At 48.4% G+C, this 18,143-nt stretch overlaps 2 protein-coding genes across 7 annotated transcripts in view; both read left to right on the top strand.

Annotated features, from left to right (window-relative positions):
• Positions 1-11,595, top strand: part of THADA (THADA armadillo repeat containing) — a 335,542-nt gene extending 323,947 nt beyond the window's left edge. For 5 of the 6 annotated variants that reach the window (XM_070379662.1, XM_070379664.1, XM_070379663.1 and 2 more), the window contains 2 exons: positions 6,999-7,168; positions 8,913-11,594. In XM_070379662.1, the coding sequence (XP_070235763.1) occupies positions 6,999-7,168; positions 8,913-9,308 (566 nt within the window). In that variant the 3' untranslated portion in view covers positions 9,309-11,594. Of the gene's footprint in view, positions 1-6,998; positions 7,169-8,912 lie in introns of all 6 variants that reach the window. The other variant, XM_070379666.1, reaches the window with a different exon arrangement.
• A 2,097-nt stretch (positions 11,596-13,692) lies between these two features.
• ZFP36L2 (ZFP36 ring finger protein like 2) lies at positions 13,693-17,883 on the top strand. The gene is made up of 2 exons (XM_070379667.1): positions 13,693-14,027; positions 14,520-17,883. Exons 1-2 carry the CDS (start codon positions 13,977-13,979, stop codon positions 15,924-15,926), a joined length of 1,458 nt encoding a protein of 485 aa, XP_070235768.1. The 5' UTR covers positions 13,693-13,976; the 3' UTR covers positions 15,927-17,883.
• Positions 17,884-18,143: the final 260 nt, after the last annotated feature.

Genomic DNA, 18,143 nt, shown 5'->3' on the forward strand with positions numbered 1-18,143 from the left:
TTACCGTCTGAGCCACCAGGGAAGCCCTTCTTTCTATGTGTGTCTAGTGTCAAATCCCCCTCCCCCTTATTAGGACAATGGTGATGATATCTAGGGGCCACCCGGATCATACAGGATTATCTCCTCATCTAAGTATCATCAACCAGATCACATCTATAGAGACCGTTGTTACAAGTAAATTAACATTCACAAGGTCCAGGGACTTTACATAGGTATCTTTTGGGAGGCCATTTTTCAGCCTTCCACACTCTTCATGCCTACCCCCCCCCCCCATAAAATACATCATATAGCAAAAAATGTGTAAAATTTAAGTGTACATGTGTACAAACTTTAGTATATTCATAAGGTTGTACAACCATCAACACTATCTGATTCCAGAACATTTGCATCAGCTTAAAAAGAAACACTCTATCTATCAGCAGCCATTCCTCATTCTCCCTATTCTCCAACCCCTGGCAACCGCTAATCTACTTTTCTGTCTGTATGATTTGCCTGTTATGGACATTTTATATGAGTGGAATTATACAGTATGTGATCTGTGCCTGGCTTCTTCACTTAGCATGTTTTCTAGGTTCATCTGCATTGTAGCATGTATCGGTACTGCGTTCCTTTTTATAGCTGAATCGTATTCCATTGTTTGGATGTACCACATTTATTTATCCCTTCATTGGTTCATGAACATTGTGGTTTCCACTTATTTGCTTTTATGAATAATGGTCTTATGAACATTCATGTACATGTTTCTGTGTGAACATATGTTTTTAGGTATATGTATATGTCTAAGAGCTGGAGAGAGTTTCAGACAGTTTTCCAAAGTGGCTGGCACCATTTTACATTCCTACTAGCAATCTATGGAAGTTTTAATTTTTTCACATCTTTTACCAAAACTTAGCATATGTCTTCTTGATTCAAGTGACACTAGTGAGTATGAAGGGGTTTCTCATTGTGGTTTTGCTTTGTATTTCCCTGATGATTAATGATGCTAAGCATCTCTGCATGTGCTTATTGATCATTTGTATATCTTTTCTAAAGAAATGTCTGTTCCGACCCTTGGCACATGTTTTAACTGGATTATTTGTCTTTTATGATTGGGTTTTAAGAGCTTCGCTGATAGCTCATTTGGTAAAGAATCCACCAGCAATGCAGGAGGCCCTGGTTCGGTTCCTGGGTCAGGAAGATCTGCTGGAGAACGAATAGCCTACCCACTCCAGTATTCTTGGACTTCCCTTGTGGCTCAGCTGGTAAAGAATTTGCCTGCAATGCGGGAGACCTAGGTCCGATCCCTGGGTTGGGAAGATTCCCTGGAGAAGGTAAAAGCTACCCACTCTAGTATTCTGGCCTGGAGAATTCCATGGACTGTACAGTCCATGGGGTCACAAAGAGTCGGACACAACTGAGAGACTTTCACTTTCACTTTTCACTTTCACTTTATGTATTTAAAATACATACCCCTTGTATATTCTCCAGTTCTGTGAATTTTCTTTTCACTTTCTTAATAATGTCCTTTAAAGTATAAAAGTTTTCAATTTTGATGAAGTCTAATTTTTCTTTTATTGCTGGTGCTTTTGATGTCATGTTTAAAAAACCATTTCTTACTCCTATATTTCTCTGAGTTTTATAGTTTTACTTGTTAACTTTAGTTTTGATATATTTTGAGTTAATTTCATGTATGTTTTGAGGTATTTTGAGTTAATTTCATGTATGTTTTGAGGTAGGGGCATGGTTTCATTCTTTTGCATGTGAATATTCAGTTGTCTTTGCTCCCTTGGTTTAAAAGACTGTTCCTCCCCCAACCAGTTATTTTGACACCCTTGTCAAAAATCAATTGACTGTAATTGTGAGAACTTATTTCTGGACACTCAATTCTATTCCATTTGACCTATATTATGTCTATCCTTATGCCAGTTTCAAAATCAGGAAGTGTGAGTCCTCCAGTTCTGTTGTATTTTTCCAGATTGTTTTGGCTGTTCCGGACACACAACAGATTCCTCCAACATGCCTGTTGCTTGGCCACTTGCTTTCTTGCTTCCTTGAGAGAAGCCTGTGAGAGCCTGGCTGGTCTGCAGGGTTATGTTGAAAATCCCTTTCCCTACCCTTCAGCCTCCTCTTCAGAAGGCATTCAGCCAGTAGAGACTGGGCTGCTCTGGCTGAGCTGTTTTAGTCCAGGGTAAAGTAATAAAAGAAGGAACTTGGCAAGGTGCATCTGGCCCCTCAAGCAGGAGGTCTAAATCTATCTAATCCTCCCCTCACCCCCATCCCAGCTCCCCTTCCTCGTCTCTCCTCACTTGGTGGGGTCAGTGTTTGGATGGTTATAATTCTAGTAGATTCACTTCCAGACAACACACCAGCTCTCCTCTAGAGCTTCAGTCATTCCCAGGACTCCCCTGGCACTTTCTAAGTGTGATGCCCAACTACATGGTGCAGGACAGGGGACATCAGTCCTCAGGCAGGGCAGGTGCAACAGTCTGGCCTTCCTGGTGGCATCTCTGATAACTTCCGAGTGGTCTTCATGGACCCATTGGGAGTGTTGCACAAGCTGCAGGCACTGGTTTTGCTGGTGGATGAAACTATGTTCTTCCCCATAGAGCTTTCAGTCCTTGCCTTAAGGAGACAAAAAGAAGAGCCAGGGCAGGGAGGGATAAGTGGTGAATCAGAGGGAAGATTTTTCTGGAAGGTTTCAAGAGAAGCTGACCTGATGCTGATGCCACAGTATAGAGGACTTACAGCTTTGACCCTTTCTTCAAAATATGACCCTCAGCTGGGAGCTCTTTTTAATGCATGAAAAGAGAAAGTCTCTCAGTCGTGTCCAACTCTTTGCAATCCTATGGACTATGTAGTCCATGGAATTCTCTAGGCTAGAATACTGGAGTAGGTAGCCTTTCCCTTCTCCAGGGGATCTTCCCAACCCAGGGACTGAACCTAGGTCTCCCACATTTCAGGCAGATTCTTTACCAACTGAGCTATCAGGGAAGCCCCGCTTTTAATGCATAAAAATAATAAAACTGAGTCTGACTTCCTCATCTCCATGGGGTACTGGGAGTGTTTCTCCAAGGCTTCCCTGCAGGGCGGGCGTGGCCTGTGACTGAAAGATGCTTATTAGCTCAGTGCCACCACTGCTAACTGTGAGATTCTGGACCCGTTACCCAACCTCTGTGAGCACACCTTCCTCATTTATTAAATAAGGATACCTCCCTTCTGGTGGTGGGACAAGCAAGGATTCAAATAAAAGGAAAGTCTCTGTTATTATCAACTTATTGCTTGCTTTCTTTGTGGCTGTCCCTGTGTTAGTATTCAATCCAAATCGAGTGGGGTAAAGGAAGTTTCATAATCTCCAGAGTCATAAACTGGAATGTTCTGAGCATCTGCTGTGTGTTTCATTGTATGCTAGTCCGCATGTATATTTTCAGTCTTTGGGGCTTGAAAGATGCCAATTAATGGTGTTCTCTTCCCCTTACAGACTCTAAAGTAGTTGAGAACTACACAGGGAGTCAGCAGAGATAAAAAATAGAGATTGTGTCATAGGCAAAGCCTAGACCAACACATGGCTCAGACCTGCAGCCAAAAATGCACCTTCACACGTCGCCTCAACTTTTTCTGTTCCCAGTTTGAAGCCTGATGCCAAGCTGCAGAGCCTAAGGGGCAGGTGACCTGGGGGATTGATTTTGGGCTCTGAAGATGGTGACATTGGTCCTTGGGCTGCTTCTGTGAGCCCAGGCCCCACTTCATGGGCTCTGTGTAGTGCTGGCCCTGATGGAGGGTCATCAGCTCTGTTGCTCTCACCATGAAGAACTACGTCTCAGGAATGCTGGTACTAGTTCTCCAAATCTGCACTCTGCATACACCATGAAACTTGCTGTCAATTCCAGTTTCTTTATAGCCACTTAAAGCTTTCTGACTGTATGCAAGTGAGATAACCTAACTGTGCCTGGATTCCTCATCTGTGAATTAAGAAAGGTAACACCCAAGCCAGAGGATGTTGAAGGACTGGAGAGAAAGGACCTGGTTAGGGGATTGGCACTTAACAGGTCCCCAGAGGCTGGCTCAACACGCTAGGGAACTCAGCTTTCTATTCCAGACTCTGAGGCTTCTCCCTGTGTGTTGAGCAAGTCTCTTTGGGGGCCAAATGGTCAAGGACAAGGTCTGTGGGCTGCAGTGAAGATGTGGATTTGAGAAAGATGAGGTCTCAGTACAAGTGGGTCATTGAAAAACAGCATTGATGTATGGATGGGTCTGTAGAAATGTACTATCTGTGTGGCAAGATTTCAGTCCCACATTTCAGGCCTGCTCTAGGTTGGTGGTGGTAGGCGCAGGGTTGTTAACGGAAATGTCAATGCCCTGAGCCTCCCTTCAAACCCATATTTAGGACTGTCTAAAAATCCTAAAAGATGATGCTGTGAAAGTGCTGCACTCAATATGCCAGCACATTTGGAAAACTCAGCAGTGGCCACACGACTGGAAAAGGTCAGTTTTCATTCCAACCCCAAAGGAAGGCAATGCCAAAGAACTACCACACAATAGCACTCATCTCACACACTAGCAAAGTAATGTTCAAAATTCTCCAAGCCAGGCTTCAACAGTACATGAACCGTGAACTTCCAGATGTTCAAGCTGGATTTAGAAAAGGCAGAGGAACCAGAGATCAAATTGCCAACATCTGTTGGATCATCGAAAAAGTGAGAGTTCCAGAAAAAGATCTACTTCTGCTTTATTGACTATGCCAAAGCCTTTGACTGTGTGGATCACAATAAACTGTGGAAAATTCTGAAAGAGATGGGAATACCTGACCTGCCCCCTGAGAAATCTGTATGCAGGTCAAGAAGCAACAGTTAGAACTGGACATGGAACAACAGACTGGTTCCAAATCGGGAAAGGAGTACGTCAAGGCTGTATATTGTCACTCTGCTTATTTAACTTATATGCAGAGTACATCATGAGAAATGCTGGGCTGGATGAAGCACAAGCTGGAATCAAGACTGCCAGGAGAAATATCAATAACCTCAGATACACAGACGATACCACCCTTATGGCAGAAAGCGAAGAAGAACTAGAGAGCCTCTTGATGAAAGTGAAAGAAGAGAGTGAAAAAGTTGGCTTAAAGCTCAACATTCAGAAAACTAAGATCATGGCATCTGGTCCCACCACTTCCTGGCAAAGAGATGGGGAAACAATGGAAACTGTGACAGACTTTATTTTGGGGGGCTCCAAAATCACTGCAGATAGTAACTGCAGCCATGAAGTTAAAAGACGCTCCTTGGAAGAAAAGTTGTGACCAAATTAGCATATTAAAAAGCAGAGACATTACTTTGCCAAACAAAGGTCCATCTAGTCAAAGCTATGGTTTTTCCAGTAGTCATGTATGGATGTGAGAGTTGGACTATAAAGAAACCTGAGCACCGAAGAATTGATGCTTTTGAACAGTGGTGTTGGAGAAGACTCTTGAGAGTCCCTTGGACTGCAAGGAGATCCAACCAGTCCATCTGGAAATCAGTCCTGAATATTCATTGGAAGGACTGATGCTGAAGCTGAAACTCCAACACTTTGGCCACCTGATGCGAAGAGCTGACTCATTTGAAAAGACCCTGATGCTGGGAAAGATTGAAAGCAAGAGGAGAAGGGGACCACAGAGGATGAGACGGTTGGATGATATCACCGGCTCAACAGACATGAGCTTGAGTAGGCTCCGGAAGTTGGTGATGGACAGGGAAGCCTGGCATGCTGCGGTCCATGGGGTCTCAAAGGGTTGGACACAACTGAGCAACTGACTGAACTGAACTGAAGGCAAAATGGTGAAGTAAGCAATGGTTTCCCCAAGTCATCCACTTCCTTTTTCTGTGCCCCATTCTACTCTTTCAGCACCCTTCCCGCAGTCAGCTAAGATGAGTATCTGAAAAATGAATTCAGTCTAACACAGAGGGCAGTGGACTATGAGCTAATTCCACCCCCACCTGCCATTGGGGAGCTTCCCAGCTGGCTCCGTAGTAAAGAATCTGCCTGCCAAGCAGGAGACACAGGTTCAAGCCCTGGGTTAGAAAGATCCCCTGGAAAAGGAAATGGCATCCCACTCCAATATTCTTGCCTGAGACATCCCATGGACAGAGGTGCCTGATGGGCTACAGTCTATGGGGTTGCAAAGAGTCTGAAATGACTTAGCAATTAAACAACCACAACTTGTCATTGTACAGCCTGTGAACTGCGAATGGCTTTTACATTTTTTTAATGGTTGGAAAAAATAAAAAGAAGAATTATTATTTGTTGATACCTAAAAATCACATGAAAGTCCAATTTTATTGGAATAGAAATAACGGTTTATCGGAACCTAGTAGCCACAACCATTTGTTTACATATTGTCTATGGCTGCTTTCCGCAGAGTTAATTGTGACAGAGACCATAAGACTTGCAAAGTTGGAATGTCCCTGATGGTCCAGTGGCTAAGACTGCCAGTGCAGGAGGCCCAGGTTCGATCCCTGGCCAGGGAACTAGATCCCACATACCACCACTAAGACCCGGTGCAGCCAAACAAATAAATATTAAAAAGACTCCCAAAGTCTAAAATATTTACCTTCTGGCTCTTTAAGAAAAAATTTGCTGATGCCCTGCTCAGAGATGTTAGAGATTTAATGTGTCATGTGCTCAATGGGACTTGTTTTAGAGGAAGGGGCAAAGTGATGGAGGTCAGGCATTGTCAGCAGGCCTGCAGAGGAAATGCTGGGTGGGATGCTTTCCTGATATCCTTCCAGCTGGGTTGAGGGGAGAGATTCCTGTAGATGGGGCAGCTTCTATCCACACTGGGATAGGGGGCACGGAAATGGTGGGGTTCAGGCCTATGATTCATTCTAGTGTATAGACAGCAAATAACCCTTAGTGAGCCTCTCCCACCAGCTTCCCTGCCAGGTGGTGGCAGTGATCTTACCTGGGACTTTCGCTGCCTCAGAATCCTGCACAGACTCCCAGTTGGCTCTCAGCAGCACATTCATGGCTCACCTCTCTCATCTTTGCAGAATTTGCCTTCTGTCAGGTGGATGCCTCCAGCGCACTGGATCTGGCTCTGGCTGTGCTGTGTGACCTGCTCCAGCAGTGGGATCAGCTGACCCCTGGACTCCCAGTCCTGCTGGGATGGCTGTTGGGAGAGGGTGAGGACCTCGTGGCCTGTGAGGAGAGCGCACATCAGGTAATCCCTAGGGTGTCAGGCGGCGGAGGTGTGTCAGAGCGTCCTACCTACGCCCACTGGAGGCAGCACTTAACAGGCTTTTGTCAGCTTGATATGGCTTGAAAGTGTGCTTCCGGATGCTCAGATACACAGTAGTAACCGATTAACAAAATCTCCACATGACCCCAGCCTGCTGGGTGCTGCTCGGGCAGCTCTCCTGCTGATTCAGGGGTTCCAATGGTAAGCCTTCCCATCAGAGTTGGGGAGGGGACTTCGAAAGAGGTCCCTTGGAAGTTGATAGTTTAATTATGGAGAATGCTTATTCATCAACATTAGAGTAACCAAGGGCTCCCCACAATTAGGTGTGAAGCTGAAACACTCCCAGAGAATCAGGGTCCTTCCAGGGTCTCGGCCACTAGAAGAAAACTATTAAACCCCTCCAGGTTTAATAAACTGCTATTTTTTTTTTTTTATCTTGCCACCCTCTCCCTCTCCCACAGAGTCCATAAGCCTGTTCTATACATCAGTGTCTCTTTTGTTGTCTCGTATACAGGGTTATCGTTACCATCTTTCTAAATTCCATATATATGCGTTAGTATACTGTATTGGTGTTTGTCCTTCTGGCTTACTTCACTCTGTATAATAGGCTCCAGTTTCATCCACCTCATTAGAACTGATTCAAATGTATTATTTTTAATGGCTGAGTAATACTCCATTGTGTATATGTACCACAGCTTTCTTATCCATTCATCTGCTGACGGACATCTAGGTTGCTTCCATGTCCTGGCTATTATAAACAGTGCTGCGATGAACATTGGGGTACATGTGTCTCTTTCCCTTCTGGTTTCCTCAGTGTATATGCCCAGCAGTGGGATTGCTGGATCATAAGGCAGTTCTATTTCCAGTTTTTTAAGGAATCTCCACACTGTTCTCCATAGTGGTTGTATTAGTTTGCATTCCCACCAACAGTGTAAGAGGGTTCCCTTTTCTCCACACCCTCTCCAGCATTTATTATTTGTAGACTTTTGGATCGCAGCCATTCTAAACTGCTATTTTATTAAAATTAAAATTATGTTTATTAAAAAATAAAACTATTAAACTGCTCCAGGGGGAGCAGTCAATAGATGGGGAAACTGAGGACCCAGATAAGCAGCAAAAGCATCTTGAGAACTGAAATTCCTCTTCACTAGTGTCTGACTCAGCTGGCCTTCTTGGCATCCCCAGCAGGCCAAGAGTTCAAAAAGCAGTCTGTTTATGGAAAATTTGGAGACAAGATAGAGTGTCTACAATAAAAATGACCTTGAAAGTCCCCAGCATTATAGAAATTGGGTTTCATCCTCAGAGAGCAGTGTCTCATGTTGGTAATACTTCGCTCTCTGCTCTGCTGCTCACATCTCCCTTCCCCTCTCCTGATTTCTAGATGCACCTTCAGGTCTAGGGTCCCCTTCTGCGTTGAGGTCCCCTTTTCAGCACCAGTCCCCCAAGGTATCTTGGCTGAGAACCACAAACACATCCTTATCAAAGGTCATGTTAAGTCTGGGGAGGAGGAATTCCTCTCCGGTGGAGAAGTACAATGAGTGAAAATAGAAGGCGACCTTCAAGGCTGCAAGTGGTGTGTGTACAGGGGTGTTGACAGGCACAAGTGGGCCCGCTGTCGGATGGGGGAGGGGACACGCTGCTTCTGCATCAGCCAGGACTCTGCTCTGGACTGGGGCTGGGTCAACACCCCCGTAAGTCTGGGTTTTGGCTTTTTCATCTGATTCAGGTGGAGGAAGACTACCCGTTTGAAAAAACGGAAATCAACTTTTGGGCCGAGACCCTGATCTTCGTGAAATACCTCTACAAGCACCTCTTCCGCCTCCTTTCTCAGTCCAGCTGGCGTCCCCTCAGCCCCGAGATGCTCCGTCACCTTCAGAGGACTGCGTCAGAGCAATGCCACCTCCTCTCCCAGCTCTTCAGAGTGCTGCCTCCCACTGCTGAATTTTTGAAGTCCGCAGAGTTCACGAGACTGCGCATTCGGGAGGAAAGGACTTTGGCTTGCCTGAGGCTGCTGGCTCTTCTGGAAGGAAAGGAAGGGGAGGACACCCTAGTTCTTAGGGCTTTGGATTCTCCTGCAGCAGCGAATCAGTTAACGCTTCCAAGAACAAAAACAGCTTGTTGAAGAAGGATTTGTGGGATTGGGGTGGGGTGGGTTATTCCTCCACTCAGTCAACAGGGAAGTGTTCAACAGAAACTCCAGCATCTTCTCCCCTTCACACCGCGCCTCGTCCCCCAACCTCCCTTTGGTGAATCTAGTCTTCTGTCCCACAGAGGATTTTTTCTTAGGTTCATTCATTCAAGGCTGCCTCGTTTATTGCAGCTACTGTAGGAAGTGAGGCTACCACAGTGAATATTGACTCTGTTCCCAGGTGCAGGCCACCTGCAGGCCTGAATTAACCTTTCTCATCCCCCAGGACCTCCAATGTCCAACCAGAGCCAGTCTGCATTTTTCTCTGAATTGACTACACAGAATTGGGTTTTAACATATGATTTCCCCCCCACCCATTTTTGGCTGGTTGTAAGAGTTGGATTAGTTAGCAAACAGCCCACTTGGTCCAAATTTCAAATTTTATTCCATTTTAGTGAAGTAAGAAATATGTTCCAAATGTTGGATCCTGGGAGAATTAAGCATTAACTTCTTACAAATAAGTTTTTTACTGTCTGCATGTTTAAGCCTTCAGTGACCTACACATGTCATCCTCATTATTAAAAGAGCCATTACAAGCTCCTACCCCTTGACCCCCAATAAAAAGTATTTGTGCCATTGTTAAGAAATCATATTCTACCACCCACTGAAACCATAGCCTCTTGGCTGTTAGAAGGAACCTGGGAAAGGGGAGTCAGAATAAATGACTTATTTGATGTCTACACTGTTTACTATCATTTTCTTGGTTGCAGTAACAAAAAGATTCTTACTTAGTATCACAGAAAACATTTATCCATTTTAGTGATTTAATCTACAAACCTCAGGATTTTCTGCTTTTCTAAATCCAGCCCTCCCCACTTCCTCAGACACCCAGCAGGTGTCGCTATTGCATACGTTTTGCTGCTGATTTTGTTTTTCGCTGCCGCTGCCGCTGCTAAGTCGCTTCAGTCGTGTCCGACTCTGTGCGACCCCATAGACAGCAGCCCACCAGGCTCCCCCGTCCCTGGGATTCTCCAGGCAAGAACACTGGAGTGGGTTGCCATTTCCTTCTCCAATGCGTGAAAGTGAAGACGCTCAGGCGTGTCCGACTAGTAGCGACCCCATGGACTGCAGCCTTCCAGGCTCTTCCATCCATGGGATTTTCCAGGCAAGAGTACTGGAGTGGGGTGCCATTGCCTTCTCCTGGCTTACCGTTTTTAATTTGTAATTTCAGAGTGTCACTCAAAGACAGTTATCTTGAAACTCATAGCTTGGATAGGTCATAACCTCATCCACGTCCACTTCATCCTAGTTATCTGAAGAAACCATTTCAGTAATTGAATGTACACTTGGTTCAGCTTTTAGAGTCTAAATATTTTAAAATACTTCACAGGTGAGCAACCAGTTATAATTATTTTATTGATGTTTGAGGGTTTGATCAGGCAGTTTAGAGGGAAGAGGGTTTGATATCATTTCCTACTGCAGAAAGATTTATATTTCAAATATAATTTGTTTGTCTTTGAAAGAAAACCACCTAACACTAAATAAATAGAGCCTACTAGTAAAGAGCTGTAGGAAGAGGCATGGAAAGAAGTTAATTTAGTGTCCAAAGTTTTGTCCTAAAAAGAATAGGAAATTCCCTGGTGGTTTTGCACTATTCAGCTCAAAATGTGTTTGTTGTGATCCTGAATTAATTACCTGGTTAGGCATCTGTGTATCCCACACTTGATGGAAAGTTGCCAGCTTAACATTTCTTTTTGTTCTGAGAAGACACGGCTGGTGAGAAGTCAGGTAATTGTTGGTACAACATAATGATAACCATGGTAGAATAATTATGAAACTGGCTCTAATAAACAGCTCACTGGAAAAGGCCAGCATACCCTTTTTCTCCATTTAAAATGAAATAAAAGCAGTTCTATAATAATAAAAATATTTTTACCAGCAGGTACTCTGTACCAAAGCATGTACCATAGCATGTTTGCATACAAGCTCCAAAGTCTTCTACCCAACTCGCAAAGTGGGTGTTCTCATAGGTGTTGACTGGGACTTACCCCAGATTTTGATCTTGGCTGGTTGTCACCAGCTTGGGAGTAGAGGAGAGACACATGTTTCCACTGGTTTTTGTATGTGAAATCTCGTCACTGACCCTCAATAGCAGGGGTGGTAGCCTGGGAAATGGCTGTTTCGCACTTTGCTGATGCATTCCCAGGGCAATTCAGAATACCCCACTGTCAGAGCCATCCTCAAACTCTTTGCGTTTGGGTTCATTTCAATAAGGAACAAAAACAGGGTCAGGGTTCTTGGGTATTCTAGGCTACAAGTGTCCGCCACGAATGCCCAGCCTTGTCTAACGATCAGTGTAGGCTGGGTGGTGAGACTAGTCACTTCTTCTGAGGTCACTGCCCTTGGCTCCAAGCTGGAGGGTCCGAGATCTGGTGCCCTCTCAGCTCTACATTCACCATTCTGTGGACCTTCACCCATCTAGCCTTGATCCGGAGGTCTGACTTGCTCCATTTTTTTGCTTTGTCAATTTAATAAGATGGAATACACTTGTTTATCTTTTAAACACCATAACAGATAACTCATTTGCATTGGCACCTTGACAAAAGGTGATATATTAGTAAAGCAGGAATTATGTTAGTTTTACAAGGAAACCCAGGTGCCCAAGTGATTATGTGATTTGTCTAAAACCATGTGGTTTATAAGGGAAGGAGTCTGAACTCCAGCCCTATGTTTCTGATCCTGAAGTCCTTGCAGCCCTGCCCTGGCTCAAGCACCCTGGATGGGTGGGGAGTCCAGCAGTTGGCTCTGCATGCAAGCTGAACTTGAAGGAGTTGGTTTCCTGAGAGACAGGCCTAGTTCATTCCTTCCCAGGGTATTGAGAGAGGGAGTGAGTGCAGCGGAATGTAAATAAGCACAAGGATACACAGCCAGAAATAAGATCAACTGGGCAAGGGGACGTGGGTCGCGGGAGCTTCTTTCCCTGGCAGGTACTGGACCTTCCAACTTAGGCCCAGTAACAGCCTAGGCTGCCAGGTGTGCGAAATCATGGGCCGGATTCCAGCCTTTCAGAGGCAGCGTCTGCGGAGAAGTGTCCTGGACCGGACCCCAGATCTGACAGCGGCTTAAGCCTCACTGGGTGCTGGGGCGGGGTGGTGTCTGCCTCGCACCCAGAGGGCACCGGCTGGCAAAATCTTATATCAATGCAGGCTTCTGGGGTGTGGGACTGGCAAGAGATGGTAAGGAGAGCCCACTAGGGGAATCATCGGTGCCCAGCCTTGCCTGGCTGAAAGTCGGCCTCAGCGGGAGCTCGCAACCCAGGACGAGCTAAGGAAGGGCGCGGCGCCCTGAACGGCTAGGGAGGGTCTAGGAAGGCGCGCCAGGCCAAGGCTGCCGCGGACGGGAGCCTCGGCTGGCAGCTGTACCTCGACCCCCAGGAAGACTGGGGAAAGCCGGACAGACCAGCAGACGGACAAGGCGGCGGGAAGTGGCCTCCATGCCTGCGCGGCTCTCCCGGCCTTTCCTCCCGTCCTCCCAGCCGGCTCTCCCGCCCGGGACGCCCCGCGCCACTCTGCGACTTTGGCCCTGGCTCAAGGTCTTGTGATGTGATTAGCAAAGCCAGCGCCTTGTCCTCAGACACTCAGCCCTGCCCGGCAGGCCTCGGCATTCAAGCCCTGTTTACTGCAGTCTGGGCGGGAAGAGGGGCGGAGAAACGGGCCCAGGCTCCTCCGGGAGAGACTGCCCAGGCGGCCGCCCGCGTGGCCGCTCCCGCCCCCACCCCCACCGCATCTCCACGTGCAGTCGGGACGCAGCCACCACCCATTAAACTAGGGCCCAAAGTCCCCGCCCCCCCGGCCAGAGGACCCTTTGCAAAGCAGCCGGGCCACGCGGACGGTTGCAATATTCTTGCACTTTGCAATTCCCGCGCCCAGTATAAAAGAGTGGGAGATAAAAGCTCCGAAATTTCGCCTAGCAGGATCGGGCGGGGAAAGACACGTTCAGGGCTGCAGAAACCCAACCACGTTAGACGTGCTGGGGATTTCCGACAGAACAGCCCCAGAGGAAGGGAGCCGTATCTTCCCGCCACCAACCAGCAGCACCCATCTGGGCCGAGATCTCCACGCCGCCCCGGGCGCCCAAGGCGGCCAGCCCCGCCCCGAGGCCTCTCCGTCCCCTCCCCCAGAGGAAAAAAATTGGCGGCGGCCAATGGGAGGCCAGGAAGGCTCCTGACGTCCGCCAGCGGGCGGGCGGCGTTGCCTGGAGACCCCGGCGGGGTCAGCGTTCTGTCCCCTCCCCTGGCACGCCCGCCCCGGAGCGGCCGCGCTCCGGGGGCTCTATATAGGGCGCGCGCTCGCGGGCCGCTGAGTTCCACCAGTCCGCGAGCTGCCGTCGGCTCCGCGCGGGGGGGGGGCGGGCCGGGCACCCCGGGGCGCGGAGGTGCGCTCTAGCTTAATTCTTCTTTCCCCCCAACTCCGCACTCCCGGGCACCCTCAAACCAGTCCACGCTGCTGCCCCCGCTCCCTCTTTTCTCGCCCCCCAGCAAACTTTCGGTCCCTTCCTCGCCCCTCGCCCGTTACTCGTCGTGGCTCGGGCCCGGCCGCGCCGCCCCGAGGGCTCCTCCGGATCTCCCAGTTTCCAGCTCCGACCATTAGAGGATCCAGAAACATGTCGACCACACTTCTGTCCGCCTTCTACGATATCGACTTCTTGTGCAAGGTACGCGGGTGAGCAGGGAGCCCTTCGAGTTCTCAGGCTTGGCCTTCTGTCCTCGGCTTTGGGGGTTCTCTTCCCGCTCTGACTTTTTTAGATTGGGGAAAAATCCCAGAGTTTGCACTGTTGCTCGAGCCTTGTGGGCGGGGAGAAGGAGCAGCTGGGAGGAAAGGCAGAAGGGAGTCGCTGTAGCTGTTAGTTTCTCCGCAGCTGACCACAGCCACGCTGCCCGGGGCTTCCCGGACGGGATTTGCGCCGCCCAGGCCTGCGGCCCACGGCTGAGGATCACATGTCGCGCCGCAGGGCGGCCTAGGGTGGGAGAGTCCGGCTCCTCCCAGTGCGAACTTGATTCTTGTGCGCGTTTAAGGGTGGAAGTTGGGCCGAATCGAGATCCGAAAAAGAAAAAGAATCGGAGGGCTGGTAGTGGCTACTTCACAACTCGCCCCAACTCTTCCCTCCTCCCTTTTCATCTCTTCCCCGCTCCCCTCCTCTTGGCAGACGGAGAAATCCCTGGCCAACCTCAATCTGAACAACATGCTGGACAAGAAGGCGGTGGGGACACCCGTGGCCACCGCCCCCAGCTCGGGCTTCACGCCGGGCTTCCTCCGACGGCACTCGGCCAGCAACCTGCACGCGCTCGCCCACCCCGCGCCTAGCCCCGGCAGCTGCTCGCCCAAGTTCCCGGGCGCAGCTAACGGTAGCGCGGCGGCCGGCGGCTCGGCCTCCTACGGCACCCTCAAGGAGCCGTCGGGGGGCGGCGGCACCGCCCTGCTGAACAAGGAGAACAAATTCCGGGACCGCTCGTTCAGCGAGAACGGGGAGCGCAGCCAGCACCTCCTGCACCTGCAGCAACAGCAGAAGGGGGGCGGCGGCTCCCAGATCAATTCGACGCGCTACAAAACTGAGCTGTGCCGGCCCTTCGAGGAGAGTGGCACCTGCAAGTACGGCGAGAAGTGCCAGTTCGCGCACGGCTTCCACGAGCTGCGCAGCCTGACGCGGCACCCCAAGTACAAGACCGAGCTGTGCCGCACCTTCCACACCATCGGCTTCTGCCCCTACGGGCCGCGCTGCCACTTCATCCACAACGCTGATGAGCGGCGACCCGCGCCGTCCGGGGGCGCCTCCGGGGACTTGCGCACCTTCAGCGCCCGCGATGCGCTGCACCTAGGCTTCCCGCGGGAACCGCGGCCCAAGCTGCACCATAGCCTCAGCTTCTCGGGCTTCCCGTCGGGCCACCACCAGCCCCCTGGGGGCCTAGAGTCGCCCCTGCTTCTCGACAGCCCCACGTCGCGCACGCCGCCGCCACCCTCCTGCTCCTCGGCCTCGTCTTGCTCGTCGTCCGCTTCGTCCTGCTCCTCGGCCTCGGCAGCCTCCACGCCCTCCGGCGCCCCGACGTGCTGCGCGGCCGCGGCGGCGGCCGCGCTGCTGTACGGCACCGGGGGCGCCGAGGACTTGCTCGCACCCGGCGCACCCTGCGCCACCTGCTCGTCGGCCTCGTGCGCCAACAATGCCTTCGCCTTCGGCCCGGAGCTGAGCAGCCTCATCACGCCGCTGGCCATCCAGACCCACAACTTCGCCGCCGTGGCTGCTGCCGCCTACTATCGCAGCCAACAGCAGCAGCAGGGCCTGGTGCCCCCCGCGCAGCCCCCGGCGCCGCCCAGCGCGCCCCTCCCTGCCAGCGCCGCCGCGCCGCCCTCGCCGCCCTTCAGCTTCCAGTTGCCACGCCGCCTGTCCGAGTCGCCGGTGTTCGACGCGCCCCCTAGCCCCCCAGACTCGCTGTCGGACCGCGACAGCTACTTGAGCGGCTCCCTGAGCTCGGGCAGCCTCAGCGGCTCTGAGTCCCCCGGCCTTGACCCAGGTCGCCGCCTACCCATCTTCAGCCGCCTCTCCATCTCCGACGACTGAGGCAAGAGGGCGCCAGTGAGGAGGAGGAAGGGAAGGCCGTTCTGGGGGTGTTGGAGGGCGCCCCTGCTTAGGGGCAGGGGGCCACGGGAGTGTGGGGGGTGACATCGGCCACAAGCAGACTGCAGGCTGTGCCGAGCACTTGGACTCGAACTTGAGTGCCGGGAGGGGCCCCCACCCCTCCCCTTTCGGTTCCCTCTTCGTTTTTTTTTTTTTATTATTATTATTATTTTTATTATTATTACGAAGTTTCATTCTTGTTGAGCGGGAAAAAAGCCAACGAACTTTTTGTATTGATGAACAAAAGACTCACAACAGAGCAGTTGTGATGCGAATAGAACAAAAACCAAACAACAAACTTTTTTAGGTCTCCAATGAGTTTGGGATTTTAGGAAAAATCAACCCAGCACCAGCAGCTATCAACCACCATTCCATATCTTCACTTGAAAAGCATTAGTTACAGTCCAGATGTCAGGACTCTTATCTTGAGAGAGGTTCCTTCCTAATTGTTTGTCCCAGACCAGTGTAAACAAACCAGCCAACCACCGCCTTGCTAATAAACCTATAAGCTTTTAGAATCCAATATTCTGCCAAGAATATGCCTTGATAGTAGACCTCAGCTCCATAGGTGTTTGTTTTTTAACAAAGTTATATATGTCTGGAAAAAAAAAAACCTTGCATTCCAAAGTTTCATACTGGTTACTGGTTTCATTGCCACCACTTAGTGGATGTTTAATTTAGAACCATTTTGTCTGCTCTTTCTGGAAGCCTTGGGCAGAGCTTAGTTCATAATTGATGGGGAATAACTGCTGAATTTTTAGCTGTTTTGAGTTGATTCGCACCACTGCACCACAACTCAATATGAAAAAAAACTATTTAACTTATTTATTATCTTGTGAAAAGTATACATTGAAAATTTTGTTCATACTGTATTTATCAAGTATGATGAAAAGCAATAGATATATATTCTTTTATTATGTTAAGTTATGATTGCCATTATTAATCGGCAAAATGTGGAGTGTATGTTCTTTTCACAGTAATATATGCCTTTTGTAACTTCACATGGTTATTTTATTGTAAATGAGTAAAAAAATCTTAATTTAAGAGATTGTATGTAATATTTATTTCATTAATTTCTTTCCTTGTTTACGTAAATTTTGAAAGATTGCATGATTTCTTTACAGAAATCTATCTTGATGCTGTGGAAGTAGTTTGAGGAATATCTTATGAGTTTTTCTTAGAATGTATAATGGTTGTAGCCCATCCAACTTTAAAAGAAAAAATGACCACATTGCAATCAGGCTTACATGTGGTATGCTTTTCTCATTCCAACTTTATAAATTAGCAAAAGATGTTTTTGTTTGCTTATTCCACCAGTTCTACTGTGACATACTCTGCATATAAAGACATGTAGCAATAATGGGGGGGAGGGTAATCTCACAGTGCCTTTGGAAGGGCCAGAACTTGCCTTAAATTTTCCTCAACCAAATAAGTATTTTGTCTATTAGTGCTTGAGAGAATCTGAATGTAGGATGGGTTCAACTGCACAAAAGGAGAAGATTTTTACCACTTTTTTTTTATATAGATATAAAGTGAAGAGGCCACCTCTTAGTGCTAAAATGGTATGTAGTACATGAATATGCCTTGTTTAATTACAGAAAATTCCAAAACTTGTACTATTTTTTTTCCCCCGTGTGGAAAGGCAGGAATGCTTTTCTGGACAGCGGCTGAATGAGCAGTAGCTTTAGTTCGTTTGTACGTAGGTACAGTCGGAGCACTATGTATGTGTGTATTGTGGACTACTTTGACAGAAGTAGGTATTTTGAATGTAACAAGGTTAAGTCAACTTGAGTTGTAATATATTTGGGGAATCAGTTCACTACAAATTGTGACTGTAAACATTGTACTGTAAATGTTTTGTAGTTTTCCCCCAATAAAACTTTTGGGAAAAAAAAAGGTATTAATGTGTAAGATAGCTTCCTTTTTTAAAATGGGGATATCTATAGAGCTTTCTAGCTTCCCACCACTGTCAGGCATTGCCCAGGTCTTAGAGAGTTGGGCGGTAGGGTTTAGAGGGCTGGCAGAGCCTGAGTTTTGAAGAGCTTGTCTCCCTATATGTTTTAATAGCAAGTTCTTTTAGCTGAAAGTAATTTAGACTGTCAAGGGCATTAGTTTAGCTAGCTGTTCCTTTGCTAATAAGATGCATCCCCGAGTTGGCTG

This window comes from Bos mutus, chromosome 11, assembly GCF_027580195.1.
Source record: "Bos mutus isolate GX-2022 chromosome 11, NWIPB_WYAK_1.1, whole genome shotgun sequence".
NCBI lineage: Eukaryota > Metazoa > Chordata > Mammalia > Artiodactyla > Bovidae > Bos > Bos mutus.